Genomic DNA, 23,170 nt, shown 5'->3' with positions numbered 1-23,170 from the left:
ATTAAGCCAGGATGTGGGTGATATTAGTTTAAGATCAAGTGTTAGTGTCACAAATTGATTTGAAACATACCACATGGAAACAGGACTTTCAGTCCATTGAGTCCATGCCGACTATCAACCACCCGTTCATACTAGCTCAATGTTATCCCACTTTTGCATCTATTCCCTACACAATGAGCCTACAAACCCACATGTCTTTCAGGTGTGGCAGGAAACCTGTGCCCCCATACAATCACAGGGAGAACACGTGCAAACTTCAAGTAAACAGCACTCAAGTTTAGGATCGTACATGGGTGTCTGGTGCTGTCAGATTGACCTATCAATGAACCTTGTAATTAGCAATCTCAGATTGACCGATCAAGGAATCTGCACAGAGAACCCCTTTCCCAGTATGACTTACTGTGGATGCAGTTTGTACAACGTTCCATCAATTCCGACAGTGACCTTGAGGTTGTCCAAGTTACGGTTTACTCTGATCTTGTCGACGATTGCCGCCAATCCAATACCACAGAGTTGAGCCGCTCTACGTGAGACTACCCCACACACCTCCTTGACAATGATGCTGTCATCACAGGTGCTCTCAAGTCCCAACTGTTGCAGTATGGCTCGGACCTGAAGCAATGCCAGTCGATCGCTGGAAAAGCAGGAAGGCAGTGAAGGCATTACTGTACAAATACTATCATGTCCAGTCTAGGTAATATCAAGAACATTGAATCCAGAACAAGAGCATGACCAGAATAAAGCAACAAAGGAAGCCAGACAGCACCAAAAGTGACTATAGCTTCAGAAGAGAGAGAAACTAAATTGGACGTGGAAGGTGTAGACTTGGGAATACTAGCTTGGAGGCACTGAGAAAAGAAAACAAAGTTTTATAATGGGCCTTAATTATTTGTAGGTTAATATATAGTCCAGCAAATGTTCTGAGGACACAATGTCATTGTTGAGGTGATGATGTGATCCTTGATTACAATGCTTACATGATCAATAGATAAAGCCACACAAACAGAATTAGGGAACACAAATGTAAGCAATCATATTGTTATATTATTGCTATACCACTGGTTCCCTGACCATCAACCAGTTTTGACGAGCAAATATGCAGCTAAGTTTCCAAGAAAGTTGGGGATTTGAACCACAACTCATTTCTGCACACGCCACTTTAAATACCTTTAATGATCCAACTCCCACCACCCACCAAGGCAGAGAATCCCAGAGATTTGCCACACTCTCTACGAGAAGAGAAGACCTTTCATTCAGCCCTTCGAGCCTGATGTGTCGTTCAATAAAATCATAGCTGATCCAAATTTGTTCGTCCACTTTTCTGCATTATCTCCAACCCTCAATATGCCTACTGAATAAAGTTTTACCCTGAATACATTCAAGGATTCAGTCTCCACAGCTTGGTGGCACAAATAAATATAAAAAGAGAATAAATGTTTCCTTATCTCAGTGCCAAATAGGCACCCCATTATTCTGTGATTATTCCCTTTAGTTTTATACTCCTCCACAAAAGGAAATATACCCAGCATTTATTTTGTCCAAGGTACACAAAAATGCTGGAGAAACTCAGCGGGTGCAGCAGCATCTATGGAGCAAAGAAGATAGGTAATGTTTCGGGCCGAAACCCTTCTTCATACTGAATACATTCATTTATTTTGTCCAGTTTGTTCAGAATGTTCTAAATATAAATAAGAGCTTTTTCTATTTTGTGAGGAAATATACGTAAAACAAGATAACACATTTGGGAAGAGTAAACAAGGAACAATAAATGGTCAAGCTTGCAAGATCTGCAGAGGGGCCTTGGAGTACATGTCCACACATTGTTAAAAGTGGCAGGTCTGACAGAAAGGGATCAAGTGTAAAACACGCACGAGTTGTGCACGTTATGTATAAAGCACTAGTTAGGCCACAGCTAAAGCAGTGGATATATTCTGGTCAAGCTTCAGGAAGGAGTTATTAGAGGTACAAAAAGTACAAGGGAATCTTACACAGATGTACCAGGCTAGGACAATTACAGTTATGACGAGAGATAAGCTTATTCTAGGTGTAAACACCAGTCTCAGACTGGGAGTGGGGTGTAGGGGGACAGGGTGTAAGGATTGATATTGGGATTTGGGAAGAGTCGGGTGACTAACTGTTAAAAGTCCAACTGGGTTACCATTCTGCTGCCCCTCATCTAGTTTCTTCAAAGCACTATCTGCTATGCATAGACAGCGTCTTCATGATTGGGTTCTAGAAATTGAACAACTCATGGTGAATTGGCAACGGTACATTTATTGACAATGATACAACTGTTCACATATAACATACCTCTCAATCTGAGACAAGAATTTAGTTTCAAAAATGCCTTGTGTCTTGAGCCTTTCTGAGATCTTCCCTCGAAACAGCAGACCTTGCTTTGTGAATTTGATTAGGATGTTACGGACAATCTCTCCCAAATACATCCCACTGATCATCTTTTCAAATCTGGAGAACAATCAAAATATCTCCATGAAAGAGAATTTACACAAAAACCATTGAAAAAGTGCAGTACATTGCCTATAATAAGAATCTCCTATCCCCTGCCTGTCGACTAACATCTAACTTCTGTAAACCAAGGGTCAACTTGCCAAACAACACCAGCATCACCCTTGTCGGCAACTCAGCTTCATCAGCATTGCTCTGTCTGAAGAAGGGTCACGACCTGAAACGTCATCCATTCCTTCACTCCAGAGATGCTGCCTATCCCACTGAGTTGCTCAAACATTTTGTGTCTACCTAGGTCTGATGACAGTCCTTAGTGTGAGGATTGCCTCAAGTTTAGAGCAGGGGACAGAAATGGAGTGAATAATGACAATGAAGACAATGTCACACAGTAAGTAAGAAGAGAATAGATCTGGAGAGCATGGGGCCAGAGGGGAAGAATGTGAAGAGAGGAGCAATAATCCATAGGCAGGAGTGAGGATAGCAATGAAAGAAATGCTCACCCTCATCTCAAGTTGAGAAGTTAAGCCCAGTTATACTGCAATCTGTGAATTCACAAATGACTTTCAAACATAAGTGTAACCAAACTGAACTAGAATGGACAGAGGTCATAGTCGACTCAAAAACCCAATGTTGTACTTTACATTAATTCACCTCTCTAGAGGACAATTGCATATTGGTTTCAATATCTATGAGGCAGCTCTCAGTTTGTCATTTTTTAATATTTTCCCATTTTCCTTTCTTCCAGTGATCTTGCAACACTACACCACAAGTAACAATTCTTCATGGAGTAGCACCATGTGTACACAGGTAACTGACCCCAGCTATGTGTATACACATAGTCCATGCTTTTCAACAGCAATTGGATGCAAATAAGAATCCATAACTCATGTATCTGAACGTCCTGGCAACTGGTGTCCCTGTTCTCAAAGTGCTATAGTTTATCTGATGTCCCACCACCAACAGTCCGTTACAGAGGTTTGTGTGCCTGGAAAATACCTCTGCTTCCCAGCGTAGAGTGAATTTTTATCCACTTCCAGATCAAATTCAGTCCTGATGTCATCCAAGCAGCCATTGTCACCAAATGCTCCCCATTCCATGTTAACACACATCCTTCCTTCATCTCCATCAACCATTTCCACATTCTTCATTTCTTCCATGTAGCAGGCATTACTCCCAGTTCCTGCAGGAAAGAATAATCACATGAGGTGAACCAAGCTAAGATGGAAGGCAGCATGCGGGCAATGGAGTTTGGAATGACCTGAAGTTTATAGATGAGGAAATTAGAAATTCTGGCATTTTTATAATGGAGAATATAGATCACAAATGTTCAGATGATAAACAAAGCCAAAGATGACAGCTTTCCCGAGCTAAAATATGAGCTGGGATTTTTACCACATGCTGGTAGTTTCATAGCCACCATTATTGCTGCAAACTTTAATGCTCTGTGTATATATTTCCCTGGGTTGAGATTGCCCACTCTTCAAGTGCAGTTTAAAATCCTGTCTTTGTCGCATCGATCAGAGCATTTGGAATCAAAGTCCAGCTTTAGAGTTACAGTAAAACTGATCACAATTCCTGATTTAAAGTACAAAATGTTGTTGATCAGTGAATCCTAATCTTCCATTTATTGAACCTTTCCCTTGGATTCAGTCACCTCCTTGATATACTGAGCAGATGGGCTGTAAATTACTCCCATAAAGTATTCATCATTTAAAATCATAGAGACATAGTGATACTGGGTGGAAACAGAACCTTCGGCCCACGTGTCCATACTGACCAACATGTCCCAGCTATGCTAGTCCCATCTGCCCACATTTGGTCCATATCCCACCAAGCCTGTCCTAGCCATGTGCCTGTCTACCTGTTCCTTAAATGTTGGGATAGTTCCTGCCTCAACTACCTCCTCTGACAACTTACTCCGTACACCCGCCACCCTTTGAGTGAAAAGGTTATCCATCAAATTCCTGTTAAATCTTTTCCCCTTCACCTTAAAGCTATGTCACCTGGTCCTCGATTCACCTACTCTGGGCAAGATACTCTGTGCATTTACCCGATCTATTCCTCTCATGTTTTGATATACCTCTATAAGATCACCCCTCATCCTGTTGCGCTCCAAGGAATAGAGACCCAGTCTACAAAAACCTCTCCCAAAGATCAGACCCTCTAGTCCTGGCAACATCCTCGTAAATCTTCTCTGTACTCTTTCTAGCTTGACAACATCTTTCTTATAACATGTTGCCCAGAACTGAACACCATACTCTAAATGCGGACTCACCAACATCTTATACAACTGCCACACGACCTCCCAACTTTTAGACTCAATACTCTGACTGATGATGACCAATGTGCCTAAAGCCTTTTGACCAATCTATCTACCTGCGACTCCACCTTCAGAACCATGCACCTGCACCTCGAGATCCCTCTGCGCTACAAAAATCCCAGACCCTACCATTCATTGTGTAGGTCATTCCCTCGTTAGACTTCCCAAATGCAACACCTCACATTTATGTGTATTAAATTCCATCGACCATTCCTCAGCCTACCCGGCCAATCAATTAAGGTCCTGCTGCAATTTTTCACAACCATCTTCACCATCTGCAAAACCATCTTCACCCACCTTTGTATTATCTGCAAACTTGCTAATCTTGCCGTTTATGTTCTCATCCAAATCATTGATATACAATGCCCTCCATAATGTTTGCAATAAAGACCCTTGACACCCTAGAACAATGTATAAACACTGCTCTAATTTCTACATGGTGAAACCAAAATGTATAAAAATGGCCTTTATTAACATCTGACAATGTGCACACATGTTTAACCACATGTGATTTTTTTTTCTATTACATATCTCAAATTGTGGAGTACAGAGGCAAATAAATAAATGATGGGTCATTGTTCCAAACATTTTGGAGGGCACTGTAAATGACAAACAATAATGGGCCTCGCACCGAGCCCTGAGGCACACCACTTGTCACAGGCCTCCAGTCCGAGAAGCAACCTTCACTCTCTGCTTCCTTCCATCAGCCAATTTTCTATCCATACATTATCTCACTTTGGATCTCCCCCATGCGATCTAACCTTCCAGAGCAGCCTAACATGTGAAACCTTATTGAACGCTTTGCTGAAGTCTATATATACATCTACAGCTCTGAGGTCATCAACCTTTTGGTCACGTCTTCAAAAACTCAGATTTGTGAGGCATGACCTCACACATACAAAACCATGCCAACTATCACTAATCAGCGTTTGTCTGTCTAAATGCCTGTATAGCTATCCATCAGAATACCCTCTAGTAACCTTCCAACTACAGATGTTAAGATCACTGGCCTATAGTTCCCAGCATTTCCCCTGCAGCTCATCTTGAATAGAGGCACAACATTTCAGACATTTATTGACAGAACACTGGACAGATAATTGGTGAAAGCACAAGATACAAACTAACTTCTTTAAATAGCTCAACGTTCGCTAGTCCTTGCTGGCTCGAAGGACAGAATGGCCTACTCCTACTACTATTGTCTATTGGCTGACGTTTCTTCAACGGCAGCAACTGGAAGCTTTGCTCCTGTCCAGTACTCACCTACAATGAGACCAACTTCACAGAGGGGATCATCATAGCCACAGGACATCATTGTTCCCACTGTGTCATTAACGATGGCCACAACATCCAATTCAAACTCCTGGATGGGATCATGAAACAAACTTATTTACACTTCAACTTGCAGCCATTAGATGAATGTGTAAAAGCAGAAAATCAGAGAGGAGATTGCGATTCCTTTTCAACCTTTTATATATTTATTAAGTTAAAAATTACACAGATCTTTGCCAATCATCCATCCAGCCAATGAAACAAGAATTAAAACTGTTACTTGGATCTTTTAGTTAAATTGTGACAATGACTGAGTGGGAATATGCTCTTTGCCCAAACGAGTCCATGCTGATTGTACTTGACTGGTTATCAGGGGATAAGGGGAGAAGGCAGGAGAATGGGATTAAGAGTGAAAGATACATCAGCCGCGATTGAATGGCGGAGTAGACGATGGAACGAATTACCTAATTCTGCTGCTACAACTTATCAACTTATGATTAACCTTGAGCTGAATAAATGGCAAAACTCAGCTTCTAAGGAGTGAAATGTCTTCCCCTCCCCCTATTTATGGCAATGTATTTAAATTAATTTCTTTCTTGGGTCTTCAGACTATGACGGTCAAAGGAGCAGCCAAAAACAACAGGTTCTAACTTCTTCCTTACCTCTCTTCTCTTGATGGCTTCTCGAAGGAGGATTACGACATCTTTACCTTCACAGCCAGTAGCTTTAAATCCTTTCGTCCAATTTAAAAGAATTCCCTGCAAAATGTAAGCATACGAACATTAGTGCACAGATAGCCATTGATTCACAGAATACACTGCTACGCACAAACATGTTTTTCATCTGGATAAATCCATGCCCTCCCCCATCTTCCCTCATCTCCTATAATTCTGCAGATTAGAAACAAAGTTATTGCCTTCAAATTATAATTTTGAATTAAATCATCAGCTCTAAGAGCATTCTGACATTGGCCATAATTCAAAACGAGTTAATGGTGGTATTATCTGGCCACCCAAACTATCACATTCATATCAACTTTAGATCAGAAGCAGAGAAAAACTCCAGCCTCTCTCAAGCAAAAACACAAATTTTCATCAAAATACAGGGGAGAAAGCTTAATTTTGCTTTCAATGAGATTTAGTGTTTTTGTTTGAGGGACATTTTAATCTGCAAAACAATATTATCAGAGTACCACAGTTAGCGATCTCACTCAAAATGGAGAACTGAAGCAGTCACTAACTGTACAACATTGATAATATTTTTTACAGACTACTTTTAACTAGGCTGCAATTTCTCAGATTCATTTCACTTAGGATCTTTATGCCAATAGGACATTTTCATTTATAAGTTTGAATTTAAACCAAAATGTATAGATTAATAAAGTCAGGAAAGTATTTGGTCCACAGGACTCTTGTGCTATCTGGTTCATTTGCAGCTGATAGGACCAAAGGCAGTTGATTTGCCCATTTGGTCTTGGTCTACAATATTCTGCTGTACAGTCATGTCTGGCTGCACCGCCCACAGTACTGACCTGATCCAAGGTTCTTTGCTCGCACGGGAAAGAGAAGGTGAAGCCAAGTGGAAGCCTGGAGCCCTGAATCCCCATATACTTCAGGAAATCAGCAATACACTGCACAATGTGATCAAAGAGCTATTAAACAAAACAATAGCCAAAAGTATTACAATTTGTATGCACTTATGATCAATTCCCTAATAAACATTCTACATTTATATACTTACTAGACCAAGCCCGTTCCCCCAACGCAATATTCCACCTCTCACCCATAGCCCCCAACTCTGCAGGGGTGACTGACAGGTTCCCATTGTGACACCAGAGATCTCCGTTGCCACGGCAACCCTCACCTAACAGCGCAGGTGCAGCCAGCAAGGGGGAGCGTGATTGGGATGTTTTTAAAGTTTAAAATGGCAATAGTTTGAAAAATATGAGATCAATGTGAATGCATCTCACTCTCCCTCTTCAGTCCCTTATTCCCCTCTTCCACCCTCCACCAACACTGCTCTGCTTCATCCCCACACTTCTCCCTACCCTCTTCCACTTCCTCCCTCCTTTCCCCTACCATCACTCCCTCCCTCCCTCCTTAACCCCTCTCCCCTCCCTACCTCCCTCTACCCCCCTGCTCCCACATTCACCACCCCCCTATCCCACCCCCAATTCTCCCTCTATCCCCCCCTCATTCCCATTCTCCCTCACACCTCTCCAACTTTCCCCTCCCTCTCCCTCCCTCTATCCCCCTACTCCCCCCCCCACTCCTAACCTCCCCTATCCCACCCCTCCCTTTATCCCTCCCCCCCCTCCCCCACTCTCCCTCCCTACCCCCGCCCCCCCTTCCCCTCCCTCTATCCCTCCCCCAGGATTTCGATGTAAACCACCACCGTTTGCTCCACCACGTCGGCTGGAGTTGATGCAGGGGCTGTCAGGGGGGGACGGGCCGAATGGCCTGGAGCCACGGAAGGGGGAAGGAGAGGCCGCGGCTGCGGCCTAGTCGTTGCCCCAGGTCACGCTCCTCTCCCGCCAGGGCCCAGAGCCACGTTCAGTTCAGGGCCCAGTCCGTGTCTGTGTTTGCCCCTCAGCGCCCAAAGCCCAGACCCGGCTACAGCCCCGAAGCTCGGCCCATGCCTGGCCTCTTCACCTTCTTTGCCCCCTCCTCCCCTCCCCCACTCCCTCCCTCTCCTTTCCCCCACCCTCAGTCACTCTCTCCCTCCCTACCCCCTCCTCTCCCTTTATCCTCCTGCTCCCCCACTTGCCCCAATCCCATCATTCAATAAGATCATGGGAGATCCCCCACTCAGCACCATTTTCCAGCATTATCTCAATGGGATTGTTCTGCAGGAAGCTGGCATGGACTCAATGGGCTAAATCAGGGGTGGGGAACCTGCGGCCTTAAGGCATTAAGTGTGGCCTTTTGAATGAATCCAAATCTTGTAGAATAAATTATTTTACTTTAATTAATATGTTTTAGTTTGTCTTTTATTATTTTTATTTTAATCTTAAAATGAACGCATTTAAAATACCAAAGTAAAAGAAGATTCAACAAAAGGGACGGATTGCATCTTAACAGGTGTGGGACCAGCATTCTGGCAGGCAGGTTTGCCACTGCTACACGGGTGGCTTTAAACTGAATAAGGGGGGTGGGGTGTCGAATGGGATAGTGGAGGATGGAGTTAAAGGGAAAGGGTTTCTTAAATGTGTGAGCGTAGAGACCGAGGGGTGTAAAATGAGGGTAGAAGAAATAGGTAGCAAGGTGAAAAGTAAAAGTTGCTGTCTTCCCGGTGCCAGGATCCAGGATGTCACGGAGAGAGTGCAGAAAATCCTCAAGGGCAAAGGTGAACATCCGGAAGTGGTAGTGCATGTCGGCACAAACGATGTCGGAAAAAAGGGGATGAATATTCTGCAGCGTGACTATAGAGAGCTCGGAAAAATGTTGAAAAGCAGGACCTCCAGGGTTGTTATGTCCGGTTTGCTTCCAGTTCCCCGTGCTGGCGAGAGCAGGAACAGGGAGATACGGGACCTGAACGTGTGGCTGAGGAACTGGTGCACGGGGCAGGGATTTAGATTCTTAGATCACTGGGATCTGTTTTGGGGTAAGGGGGAACTGTACAAAAGGGACGGATTGCATCTTAACAGGTGTGGGACCAGCATTCTGGCAGGCAGGTTTGCCACTGCTACACGGGTGGCTTTAAACTGAATAAGGGGGGTGGGGTGTCGAATGGGATAGTGGAGGATGGAGTTAAAGGGAAAGGGTTTCTTAAATGTGTGAGAGTAGAGACCGAGAGGTGTAAAATGAGGGTAGAAGAAATAGGTAGCAAGGTGAAAAGTAAAAGTGGCAGGCAGACAAAACCAGGGCAAAAATCAAAAAGGGCCACTTTTCAACATAATTGTATAAGGTGGTAAAGCCTGAAGGCTTTGTGTCTCAATGCAAGGAGCATTCGTAATAAGGTGGATGAGTTGAATGTGCAGATAGCTATTAATGACTATGATATAGTTGGGATCACGGAGACATGGCTCCAGGGTGACCAAGGTTGGGAGCTGAACATCCAGGGATATTCAATATTCAGGAGGGATAGACAGAAAGGAAAAGGAGGTGGGGTAGCGTTACCGATTAGAGAGGGGATTAATGCAATGGAAAGGAAGGACATTAGTTTGGAGGATGTGGAATCGGTATGGGTAGAGCTGCAAAACACTAAGGGGCAGAAAACGCTGGTGGGTGTTGTGTACAGGCCACCTAACAGTAGTAGTGAAGTTGGAGATGGTATCAAACAGGAAATTAGGAATGCGTGCGACAAAGGCAAAACAGTTATAATGGGTGACTTCAATCTACATATAGATTGGGTGAATCAAATTGGCAGGGGTGCTGAGGAAGAGGATTTCTTGGAATGTATGCGGGATAGTTATCTAAATCAACATGTAGAGGAACCAACGAGAGAGCAGGCTATTTTAGACTGGGTATTGAGTAATGAGGAAGGGTTAGTTAGCAATCTTGTTGTACGTGCCCCCTTGGGCAAGAGTGACCATAATATGGTTGAGTTCTTCATTAGGATGGAGAGTAACATTGTTAATTCAGAAACAATGGTTCTGAACTTAAAGAAAGGTAACTTTGAGGGTATGAGACGTGAATTGGCCAAGATTGACTGGCAATTAATTCTAAAAGGGTTGACGGTGGATATGCAATGGAAGACATTTAAAGACTGCATGGATGAACTACAAAAATTGTTCATCCCAGTTTGGCAAAAGAATAAATCAGGGAAGGTGATCCATGGATAACAAGGGAAATCAGGGATAGTATCAAAGCGAAGGATGATGCGTACAAATTAGCCAGAAAAAGCAGCATACCGAAGGACTGGGAGAAATTCAAAGACCAGCAGAGGAGGGCAAAGGGCTTAATTAGGAAAGGAAAAATAGATTATGAAAGAAAACTGGCAGGGAACATAAAAACTGACTGCAAAAGTTTTTATAGATATGTGAAAAGAAAGAGATTAGTTAAAACAAATGTAGGTCCCTTGCAGTCAGAAACAGGTGAGTTGATCATGGGGAACAAGGATATGGCGGAACAATTGAATAACTACTTTGGTTCCGTCTTCACTAAGGAAGACATAAATAATTTGCCGGAAATAGCAGGGGACCGCGGGTCAAAGGAGTTGGAGGAATTGAGTGAAATCCAGGTTAGCCGGGAAGTGGTGTTGGGTAAATTGAATGGATTAAAGGCCGATAAATCCCCAGGGCCAGATAGGCTGCATCCCAGAGTACTTAAGGAAGTAGCTCCAGAAATAGTGGATGCATTAGTAATAATCTTTCAAAACTCTTTAGATTCTGGAGTAGTTCCTGAGGATTGGCGGGTAGCAAACGTAACCCCACTTTTTAAGAAGGGAGGGAGAGAGAAAATGGGGAATTACAGACCAGTTAGTCTAACATCGGTAGTGGGGAAACTGCTAGAGTCAGTTATTAAAGATGGGATAGCAGCACATTTGGAAAGTGGTGAAATCATTGGACAAAGTCAGCATGGATTTACGAAAGGTAAATCATGTCTGACGAATCTTATAGAATTTTTCGAGGATGTAACTAGTAGCGTGGATAGGGGAGAACCAGTGGATGTGGTGTATCTGGACTTCCAGAAGGCTTTCGACAAGGTCCCACATAAGAGATTAGTATACAAACTTAAAGCACAAGGCATTGGGGGTTCAGTATTGATGTGGATAGAGAACTGGCTGGCAAACAGGAAGCAAAGAGTAGCAGTAAACGGGTCCTTTTCACAATGGCAGGCAGTGACTAGTGGGGTACCGCAAGGCTCAGTGCTGGGACCCCAGCTATTTACAATATATATTAATGATCTGGATGAGGGAATTGAAGGCAATATCTCCAAGTTTGCGGATGACACTAAGCTGGGGGGCAGTGTTAGCTGTGAGGAGGATGCTAGGAGGCTGCAAGGTGACTTGGATAGGCTGGGTGAGTGGGCAAATGTTTGGCAGATGCAGTATAATGTGGATAAATGTGAGGTTATCCATTTTGGTGGCAAAAACGGGAAAGCAGACTATTATCTAAATGGTGGCCGATTGGGAAAGGGGGAGATGCAGCGAGACCTGGGTGTCATGGTACACCAGTCATTGAAGGTAGGCATGCAGGTGCAGCAGGCAGTAAAGAAAGCGAATGGTATGTTAGCTTTCATTGCAAAAGGATTTGAGTATAGGAGCAGGGAGGTTCTACTGCAGTTGTACAGGGTCTTGGTGAGACCACACCTGGAGTATTGCGTACAGTTTTGGTCTCCAAATCTGAGGAAGGACATTATTGCCATAGAGGGAGTGCAGAGACGGTTCACCAGACTGATTCCTGGGATGTCAGGACTGTCTTATGAAGAAAGACTGGATAGACTTGGTTTATACTCTCTAGAATTTAGAAGATTGAGAGGGGATCTTATAGAAACTTACAAAATTCTTAAGGGGTTGGACAGGCTAGATGCAGGAAGATTGTTCCCGATGTTAGGGAAGTCCAGGACAAGGGGTCACAGCTTAAGGATAAGGGGGAAATCCTTTAAAACCGAGATGAGAAGAACTTTTTTCACACAGAGAGTGGTGAATCTCTGGAACTCTCTGCCACAGAGGGTAGTTGAGGCCAGTTCATTGGCTATATTTAAGAGGGAGTTAGATGTGGCCCTTGTGGCTAAGGGGATCAGGGGGTGTATGGAGAGAAGGCAGGTACGGGATACTGAGTTGGATGATCAGCCATGATCATATTGAATGGCGGTGCAGGCTCGAAGGGCCGAATGGCCTACTCCTGCACATAATTTCTATGTTTCTATGTTTCTAAAATAATCCTCCCCGACTGACGGCCACAATTAAAACATTAGTAAGTGATGAGGGCTATTTTATTGCCACAAAGAGTTACTTGCTTTGGGCACTCTTACAGGTAGAACACGAGGAATAGATTTCTTCAACAACTTTCAAGATGAATGTCGAGAAGTTTATCTAATTGAAGTTTCTTGGATAGGGCCTTATTAGATTACAGCTATATAATGTGGCATTCCAACATGAAAAGATTCCCCACCCCTGGTATCCATGTTAGTCTCTGTGTTGTAATACATATGTTATAACCCTTAATATCCTTGGTATCCAGAAATACATCAATCTCTGTTTTGAATGAACACACTGAACCTCCAATCTCTCTGGAGTTAGAGATTCTAAAGTTTTACAATCTGGAACGGACGTTTCTTCTTATTTCAGTCGTAAATGGACGATCTCTGATTCAGAAACTGCGCCCCTTTTCCTAAATTCCTCAATCACCCTCCACGTTCAGCCTGTCAAACCCACAAGAATTGCATACTGTAAGAGAATATAGTCAGTCCACTCAATCTCCCCTCAGACAGCAAATCCACCATCCACATAGTACCTTTTACACACAGTGCCCTTTTGATTTGCTCACCTCCTCCCCTGTTCCTTCCATTGCACGCTTAGGAATAGTGTAGATCTTGTTGTGCAATTCCACAGCTCGACGGTTCCCATCACGAATCTTCACAAGCAGCACACGGAAATTTGTACCCCCAAGGTCCAGTGCCAAGTAGTCACCCTTTTCTGGAAAGAGAGGAAAGACATGAGAAGGAATTTATTTGATCAGAGAGGGGTGAATATGTGAATTCATTGCCACAGATGGTGGTGGAGGACGTCATCAGGTATTTTTAAAGGAGAGATTGATGGGTTTGTGATTAGTAAGGGAGTCAAAGCTTATGGGGAAAAGGCAGGAGGGAAAAATGGATGCCATGATCGAATGGCAGAGCAGACTCGAAGGGTTGAATGGCCTAATTCTGATCCCATGTTTTATAGCAGGGGACAAGAAACTTTCTCCTAAGCATGTATGCAAAATCAGAGAACGTAGGTTTAACGTGAGGAGTAAAAGGTTTAGAAAGGATCTGAATTTGTTTTTTTCACCCAGAGGATGGTTGGAATATACTGCCTGACAAGTGGTGGAATCAACTACTCTCACAATGTTTCATGAGTTTCTAGACATTGGTTGCAATCTTCCAAAAATCCTTAGAGATTTTGGAGAAGAGAATTGGAACACTGCCAATGTAACAACTGTTCTTCTAGTTTAGTTTATTTACTTTTAGAGATACAATGCAGAAACAGGCCCTTCGGCCCATTGAATCCGCACCGGCCAGCGATCTCCACACACTTACACTATCCTACGCACACCAAGCCATTTAACCTATAAACCTTGCGGAACAAGTAAACTGAAGTGATTCCAATTATGACAATTACAGTCCACGGAAAGATGGGAAAATATTGGACTTTGTTTAAATCCTGAAGACAGTACACCTGACCATTATAGAATTCAGGCTTTTCAAACTGTGTACCTGTTCCATCCGGTGTTGCCCGCACATAAGTTGCCAACATTTTTACAGTTGCAATAGAGTGTGTTTCTTTCTTCAGGCCCCGTTCCATTTCCAACTTCATCCTACTCTTCACCTCCAGTTGTTGCTTCTCACTCAGTTTGAATGTGGACAGACTCGCGTCCCTCATCTTTTGTTGCTTAGCCAGCCTGTGGGCCACTGCTGTTACCATGGCAGCACCCTTTCCACTGCCATCTTCAGAGAGCAGGAAACGAACTTCACAGGAGGGGACCAATTTTTTCACTGTCTTGCTTAACCGTCTGGCAAACCTGTTGAAAAGGGATGAAAATGATGATCAGCCCTGTACCCTCACTGCATAATCGAGTAAGAGCTGAAATTCGATCCATTCCTTTCAACCATTTTTAACATTTGTAGTGTTGCATAAAGTAAGCACAAACTATTCTCACTGGGGGTGCATCTTGTACACAGACCCATCCACACCAATCGTGGTCTGCATTCTCTGGAGCCCTTTGTTTTCTTGGATGCGCCTCAGCACAGCGGCAAGTGCAGCAGCACAGAGGTCAGACGACCGGGTCGATACTATGCTACAAATCCGGCGTAATGATATACAGTCATTTGATGTTGGCTCCAGACCCAGTTCGGTTAGAATACCATGTGCCCTCTGCAGTCCATCAGAGTTCCTGAAATCAGAGGCAGAGAGGAAGTTGGTAAATATTAATAACTCCCAAGATTTTACTTTTTAATTCCATAAATTCAACTTCCACTTAAGAATTTTTGAGAATGGTGCATTTGTTTCTTGAGTAAAAGCAAAGTGCTTGAAGAACTGAGCAGATCAAACAACATCTGTGGAGGGAATGGACTTTTCACGTTGGAACCCCATCAGTCTGAACAAGGGCGACAATCCAAAACGCTGTCTGTCCATTCCCTCCCCAGATGCTGCCGAATCCACTGTTCCTCCAGCACATTGTTTCTCACTGCATTTGCAGTGTCTTGTGTCTTCCCTTATCATTAGAATTTGATGTGGCAATATATTAGTCTGTGATTCAGATTTAAATCTTAATTGATAACATCAGATGGATAACGTTGAAATGAGAATGTGAACTCAATATTTTTAATTTGCATAACTCACTTGGTTCATGGTAACTTTTGAAAGAAATAAGCCTGTCACCTCTACCTGGTCTGGCATATGTCCCAACATGGTTGACTACCATGTTCTGTGAAGGGCCAATAGGAGCTAGCAATGGGCAATAAATGCTGGACCTCCCAGTGACACACACAACTGCCAGAGTTTCTTCAAATGTGTCTAGCTGCAAGATATTTCTTATTCTATGGTTTTCTGTGATGACTTTTCTATAAATTAGTTTGACATAAGTTAACAAATACTCTCCCGTCGCTCTCTTTAATTTCCCAATAATGTTGTTTTTGAGATACAAGAGACTGCAGTTGCTGGAATCTCGAACACAAAACAAACTGCTGGAAAAACCATTTTGTTTTGTTTCTTGATCAGTCTTGTTTGATGTGCTTAGTTATTTGATCCGCTTCCATTGGTAAAAAAATGTTTGTTAATTTTGTTAATTCCTTCCTCAATTCCCCAAATCAATATATAAAAATAATCTGTGAATCATCTGGCAGATAGTTCCTCACCCTCACCAACTGACAGCTGTTTACAAGAAAGGTTTTGCTTACTTCTCTATTGCTGAGACATATTCCGTATCAAAGTTGTTTTTGAGGAGCAGTTCTGGCGTGAGCTTTCCCCTAAACAGCAGACCATCCTTTGTCATCTTCACTAAGATAAGTCGAACAAGTTCGCCCATATACATTCCACTAATCATCTTCTCAAACCTGCAGAAATAAGACAGTTTGAAAGCACATGTTTGTTCTGGCCATACAGTATTGGATTCTTTGTTTAAGCTAGAGCCACATTTTTATACTTGCAATTAATATCAGCAGAAAAATGACAGGTAGGAAAAGACTAGGTGTCCCAATAAGCCCGTCCATTCTCACCAATACTTACATAGTGGTAATAGCAACATCCTTCCTATGCCACAACCTGCTGCCCCATGAGACAGGAAAGAAATCCTAAACCAACATGGAAAATGGCCAGGGTGATTTAGCATTTGAGTTCTGAGCTGTATTCTTTCAAATATTCCATTATGAATCAGAACATTTAAAAAAAAGTGCTTCATCCTTTGTGCAACCATTTGGCAAGAATCAGTTCTGAGTTTAAACTTACAGTTTATGTAACTTCTGCAAACTCAGCCTTGTTGTCCTGGGTGCTGAGGTAAATGTTGAAATGCACCAGCATCACTAATACGTATCACTTCAGCTAATGTTCATGCGCTAATCTAAACATTGGATGTTAACAGATTGTACCATTATAGAGCCCACCGACCTATCAACATGTCCCTGATGGCATGACACCTTCAGAGATACAGAGAGGATAACCATATCACCATGACCTATATTATGACCTCACAGATTTCATTCAGTTTTTTATGAATTCTTGTGGTGAACAAGATAATGGAATGGAGAGAGCCGCTCATTAGAACTACAGACGTTATTGCTGGTACCAAGGCTGGCTTCTAAGTCACACCAATCAGGGTTGGATCACATTCCCCATGATTGTCCCAGTGTCAAAATGCTATTCCCCAATTAGCACCAAAAGTGAGATCCATGTTCATCGCATGGACTTCACAGGCATGAAGCAAAACAGATGCAAGGGTAACAAATGTTTCCTACCCTGCATCTTAAGAGGAACTATGTTTATGACTTACAGCTGTTTTCCTGGATTGATGGACCCACTGTCAATCTCTGTGTCAAAATCTGTTCTAACATCAGCCAGTTCTCCCTGATCACCAAACGCGCCCCACTCCATATTGATGCACATCCTCCCTTCGTCTCCTTCTACTAAGTCAATGTGCCGCATCTCTTCCATGTAACAAGCATTTGTGCCAGTACCTGTAGAAATACAAGCAAAATGTTACACAGAAAATACCACAATGCACATTATAAACACAACACAGTAACAGAAGACCCTGAGCTACAGTGATTAAATTACCAGGATAGTATTCTAGAACCCTGGGCTATCAATTCAGATAAATGATTTTAAATCCCAAGTCTATTCGCAGAATTTGAATTGTCAAAAACCTGGGATTCAAAAAAGTTCAAGACCTTAAACATTATAATAAGGATAAGCCATTAACCCTTGAGCCTGTTGCACCATTCCACATGGTCAATGTAGATATAGCTGACCATAATTTCCCTGCAATGTCTCCATAAAAGTAATTCTTGCAATTCATATAATCAGGGGAGGAAGAGACCAGCTCCTCCCAAAGAGTCAAGATGTGGAGACTGTCATATTGATGAACATATATATCATGATTATCACTGTACCGCTTTAAACTGCTTCCCCATGTCATCTACTGAAACCCAGAGGCAATAAGTTCTATAATATCCAGAAATGTATTGGTCTGTTTTAAACACTATCTGAGACAGAGTTCCACAGCCCTTGGCACTGTTGTAAATATCAAGCTCACATGCCCTTCTTCAGAGGAAGATAGTACGGCCGATACATGACTCTGGATTACAGGACTTTTGGGAAGAGAATCCCTGTGTTTTGGTTTAGCAATGACAAAGGCTCGGTAAGGCAAGGTGGAGTGTGACTTGGAGCAGACCTAGCAGGAAGTGGTGTCTAATTTGAGACAATTACCTCAACAGCTTGATACAGCTGTGCTCATAGAGTTATACCTTTACTCAATATGCCAGCTCATCACAAGACTGCATACAGATGGGAGTGAGCAGTGTTGATGCTAGATAAATGAAATCTCATGTCACCTGTTCAAATGTGAGTATGGACAGCTTAATCTGATTACCACCTCCTATGTTCCCTCAAATGATGAATTAGTGCTCCTCTATGTTGTGAGAACACACTGTCAATAAAATCTATAATGCTATGGCCCAGCACACCCCTAACTCTACTATAGGTAGTAACCTTGTGAATTAATGTAAGGAAATGCAGATGTTGGAATCTGTAGCAAAAAGTGGAAGAGCAGCTGGAGGAATTCAGTGGGTCAGGCAGCATCTGTGGAGGGAAGTGGACAGTTGCTGTTTCATCTCGACAAAGATTGCAGGGGAAGTTACCAGAATGAAGTGGGGGGAGGTTGACTGGTGGGTAACAGTCATGGGGGGAAAGGAAAGGTGGAGATAGCAAGAGGTTTGGAGCTGATGTGGAGCTTGTGGGTTAAGGCTGGAGCATTGAGCTCAGAGGATATGACAGGAGCAACATCAGCTGTACCTAAAATAAACAAGGTTCAACGTGTGAACTGACAGAGACTGTAATGGACAAAATAAAGCCATCTCCCAACCAACACATCAGATCAGATCCAGATTTATGGATAGGACAGGTTTGGAGGGATCTTCTTCTTGCGTATGGGTTGCACAGCCTAAAGTTGTAGGACAACTTGTTCTATTTGATATTTCATGAGTGTGCATGCCAGGTTGATTGCATTCATCGAAACAGGGCGGACCACGTGAAGGTTGCAGTCTCACACCCCGTTTGGAGGGATATGGATCAAGCACAGGCAGGTGGGATTAGTTTAGCTGGGACATGTTGGCCAATGTTGGTAAGTTAGGCCAAAGGCCCTGTTTCCACGTTGTATCTCTCTATGACTCTGACTCTATCAAAGATCTGCAGTCTTGCCACATCTACTCAATTACCTCATGGGAGGAGGATGATTGTTTGGTTGAGGTACTGAAGGTTTGCTGAGGTATAATGCCACTAAATGCCACTAAAATTAAACAAGAATTCCATTTTGTGTACAAGTCCAAGGTTGTGTGAAAGTGGCTGTACAGGTAGTAAGGAACGTGATCTTTGCCTTCATTAGACAGGGCATAAAATATGATAGCATGGAGGCCATGATAAACTCTATAAAAATGTCTTGTAGGCCAGAGATGGAGTACTTTGTACAGTTCTGGTCACCACATAATGGGAATGATGTGATAATACTGGGGAGAATGGTGCCTGGGTGGAGAGACTGGATAGATGGTGTTTCCTTGGAGCCAAGCAGGCTGAGCAGCAACATCCTATAGGTTATAGGAAGAACTGTTTCACCCAGAGAACATTTAGAATCTGGAACACACTGCTTGAATGGATGTAACTGGACAAGCACTGGAATGGTCAAGGCAATTATCAAATATTGATAAATGGCATGGTATGGATAGGTACTTGATGGTCAGCATGATTATGATGGGCCGAAGGGCTTGTACCTGCATGACCCGATCACAACCTAACAGTCTAACAGTCAAGTGAGAAACACGTTAATACTGGAGAAACTCAGCGGGTGAGGCAGCATCTATGGAGCAAAAGAAATAGGCGACGTTCGCTCCATAGATGCTGCCTCACCCGCTGAGTTTCTCCAGCATTTTGTGTCTATCTTCAGTGTGAATCAGCATTCTTCATACACATTTCCTGTGCACCAACTCACTATCATGAAGAACATTTGTGGAGGAATGATAAAAGATCAAAGCAAACCGAGGAGAGTTGGGAAGCAATTAGGCAATTGGCATTAATGATCATGAAGGCTAAACTTGCAAGTTCTATATTGCAGAGGAATGTGGCAAATAAAACAGCGCTTGCAGTGAGCTATAAACGCATGGTCTCCTCCAGCCTTCCCATTCAAGATAAAGGACAAATTGACTGAACTAGTTGCATTTACATTTTTCCTCTACCCATCACACAGACAAAATCTTGATCTTTGACAGAACTGTGTCCTGCCAGACTGCAAATGCAAAGCCACATTCAACCACAAACAACAAGAAACATGTCCACCTACCAACAATGAGTCCTATCTCACAGTTGTGGTCTTCATAGCCACACGACATCATAGTGCCCACTGTGTCATTCACCACAGCAACAACATCGATATCAAAATCCTGTCCAAAAAACAAAAAGACAACAAACAGTTCAACACTTTCCCTGGAAGAACAGCTCACCGATAGAGGAAGAGTTTATAGAATGTATTAGAGACGGGTTCCTAGAACAGTATGTCACAGAACCGACAAGGGGGGAGGCAATCTTGGATCTGGTCCTGTGTAATGAAGCAGGATTAATTAAAAATGTCATAGTTAGGGACTCGTTGGGAACAAGTGACCACAATATGGTCGAATTCCATATTCAAATAGAAGGGGAGCAGGTTGAAACTCAGGCTAGGGTGCTTAGTCTAAATAAGGGGGATTATGAAGGTATGAGGACTGAGCTGATCAAAGTTGACTGGGATAGCAGACTCAAGAATAAGACGGTACATGAGCAGTGGTGTACGTTTAAGGGTATACTGTATAATCTTCAAGAAAAATTTATTCCTATGAAGAAAAAAAGGGGTAAGGGTAAGAACAGTCAGCCATGGCTCAGTAAAACTATAAAGGATAGTATTCGGCTGAAAGCAAGGGCATATAAGGTAGCCAGAGATAGTGGGAGGGTAGAGGATTGGGAAGCATTTAAAGGTCAGCAAAAAAAAACTAAGAGATTAATTAAGACGGGGAAAATAGACTATGAAAGGAATTTAGCGAACAACATAAAAAACTAATAGTAAGAGTTTTTATAGCTATATAAAAAGAAAAAGGGTGGCTAAGGTGAACGTTGGTCCATTGGAGGGTGAGACTGGAGAGTTGTTGGTGGGGAACATGGAAATGGCAAAGGCATTAAACGAGTATTTTGTATCAGTCTTCACCATAGAAGACACAAAAAATATTCCAACGCTGGATAAACAGGGGGCGGTAGGAATGGAGGAGCTAAATACTATTAAGATCACCAAGGAGGTGGTATTAGGGAAATTAATGAGACTGAAGGAGGATAAATCCCCTGGGCCTGATGGATTACATCCAAGGGTCTTGAGGGAGATAGCGGTGGGGATTGTGGATGCATTGGTGATAATTTTCCAAAACTCCCTGGAGGCAGGAACGGTCCCAGTGGATTGGAAAATGGCCAATGTAACACCTATATTTAAAAAAGGAAGTAAACAGAAGGCGGGTAACTATAGACCGGTTAGTCTAACATCGGTGGTGGGTAAAATGTTAGAGACAATTATTAAAGAAACACTAACGGGGCACTTGGATAAACATGACTTCATCGGACAGAACCAGCATGGTTTTGTGAAGGGGAAGTCCTATTTAACGAATCTGCTCGAATTCTTTGAGGAAGTAACAACCCGGGTGGATAAAGGGGAACCGGTGGATGTGGTATACTTGGACTTCCAAAAGGCTTTTGACAAGGTGCCACATAAGAGACTATTGCTAAAAATAAAAAATTATGGGATTGGGGGTAATATATTAGCATGGGTAGAGGATTGGCTAACAAATAGGAAGCAGAGAGTGGGGATAAATGGTTCATACTCGGGATGGCAACCGGTAACTAGCGGGGTTCCGCAAGGGTCGGTGCTGGGACCCCAGTTGTTCACAATTTATATAAATGATTTGGAGGAGGGAACCAAGTGTAATATATCAAAATTTGCGGACGATACAAAAATGGGAGGAAAAGTAGGGGATGAGGAGGATAGGAAGAGTCTGCAAAAGGATATAGATAAGCTAGGTGAGTGGGCAACAACTTGGCAGATGAAATTTAATACTAATAAATGTGAAGTCATTCACTTTGGGAAAAAAAATGATAGGGCAAGTATTTTTCTAAATGAGGAGGAGCTGCGTTGTAATGCAACGCAAAGGGATCTAGGGGTATTAGTACATGAATCACTGAAAGTTAGTATGCAGGTGCAGCAAGCAATCAGGAAGGCCAATGGAGTTTTGGCCTTTATTGCTAGGGGGATTGAGTATAAAAACACGGAGGTCTTGCTGCAGCTGTACACAGTATTAGTGAGACCACATTTGGAATACTGTGTACAGTTCTGGGGTCCATACTTAAGAAAGGATGTACTAGCCCTGGAGGCAGTGCAGCGAAGGTTTACAAGATTAATTCCTGCAATGAGGGGATTGACATATGAGGAAAGGTTAAGTAGGCTGGAACTCTACTCTTTGGAGTTTAGAAGAATGAGAGGCGATCTCATTGAAACATATAAGATCGTGAGGGGCCTTGATCGGGTGGATGCACCGAGGATGTTCCCAATGATCGGGGAAACTAGAACTAGGGACATAGTTGCAGAATAAGGGGGGGGCTCTTTTAAAACTGAGATGAGGAAGAACTTCTTCACCCAGAGGGTGGTTAATTTATGGAATTCACTGCCCCAGGGAGCAGTGGAAGCAGAAACTTTAAATATATTTAAGACTAAAATAGATGGTTTTTTAGCTGCCAAGGGGATAAGGGGCTACGGGGAGAGGGCAGGGATATGGACCTAGGTATGGTTAGTATAGTAAGACCCGAGTGATCTCCTGGACAAGTGTCGATCGCCTAGATTGGGGTCGGAGAGGAATTTCCCAGATTTTTTTCCCGAATTGGACCTGGGTTTTTATCCGGTTTTTTGCCTCCCCCAGGAGATCACGAGGTTCTTGGGGTGGAGAGGGGTGATAGCGGTATAAGGGGGAGGGTAGTGTCTTGTGTTCTGTGTCTTGTGTCTACTGTTTGTGGGTAAGTGTGTCTGTTTAGTGTTCAGCCATGAGCGAGTGGCGGTGTGGGCTCGACGGACCTGGTGGTCTACTTTCGCACCTACTTTCTATGTTTCTATGTTTCTATGTATGTACATTTCTCCATGTTTCAGGAAAACAAACCGCTTGGTCAAGTCAAGTCACTTTTATTTATATAGCACATTTAAAAAGC

At 43.0% G+C, this 23,170-nt stretch overlaps 1 protein-coding gene across 2 annotated transcripts in view; it reads right to left on the bottom strand.

Annotated features, from left to right (window-relative positions):
* Positions 1-23,170, bottom strand: part of hk2 (hexokinase 2) — a 65,024-nt gene that overhangs the window by 2,005 nt on the left and 39,849 nt on the right. For both annotated transcript variants that reach the window (XM_055662476.1, XM_055662475.1), the window contains exons 6-17: positions 20,244-20,343; positions 17,187-17,370; positions 16,099-16,254; positions 14,859-15,092; positions 14,416-14,720; positions 13,488-13,636; positions 7,587-7,706; positions 6,718-6,813; positions 6,047-6,146; positions 3,463-3,646; positions 2,311-2,466; positions 401-634 (exon numbers count right to left, since the gene is read on the bottom strand). In XM_055662476.1, coding sequence (XP_055518451.1) covers positions 401-634; positions 2,311-2,466; positions 3,463-3,646; positions 6,047-6,146; positions 6,718-6,813; positions 7,587-7,706; positions 13,488-13,636; positions 14,416-14,720; positions 14,859-15,092; positions 16,099-16,254; positions 17,187-17,370; positions 20,244-20,343 — 2,018 coding nt within the window. The remainder of the gene's footprint in view (positions 1-400; positions 635-2,310; positions 2,467-3,462; positions 3,647-6,046; positions 6,147-6,717; positions 6,814-7,586; positions 7,707-13,487; positions 13,637-14,415; positions 14,721-14,858; positions 15,093-16,098; positions 16,255-17,186; positions 17,371-20,243; positions 20,344-23,170) is intronic.

The sequence above is a fragment of the Leucoraja erinacea genome, chromosome 35, assembly GCF_028641065.1.
Source record: "Leucoraja erinacea ecotype New England chromosome 35, Leri_hhj_1, whole genome shotgun sequence".
NCBI lineage: Eukaryota > Metazoa > Chordata > Chondrichthyes > Rajiformes > Rajidae > Leucoraja > Leucoraja erinaceus.
The sequence above is the reverse complement of the archived record's forward strand: the minus strand, read 5'-3'. Positions and strand labels throughout refer to the sequence as shown.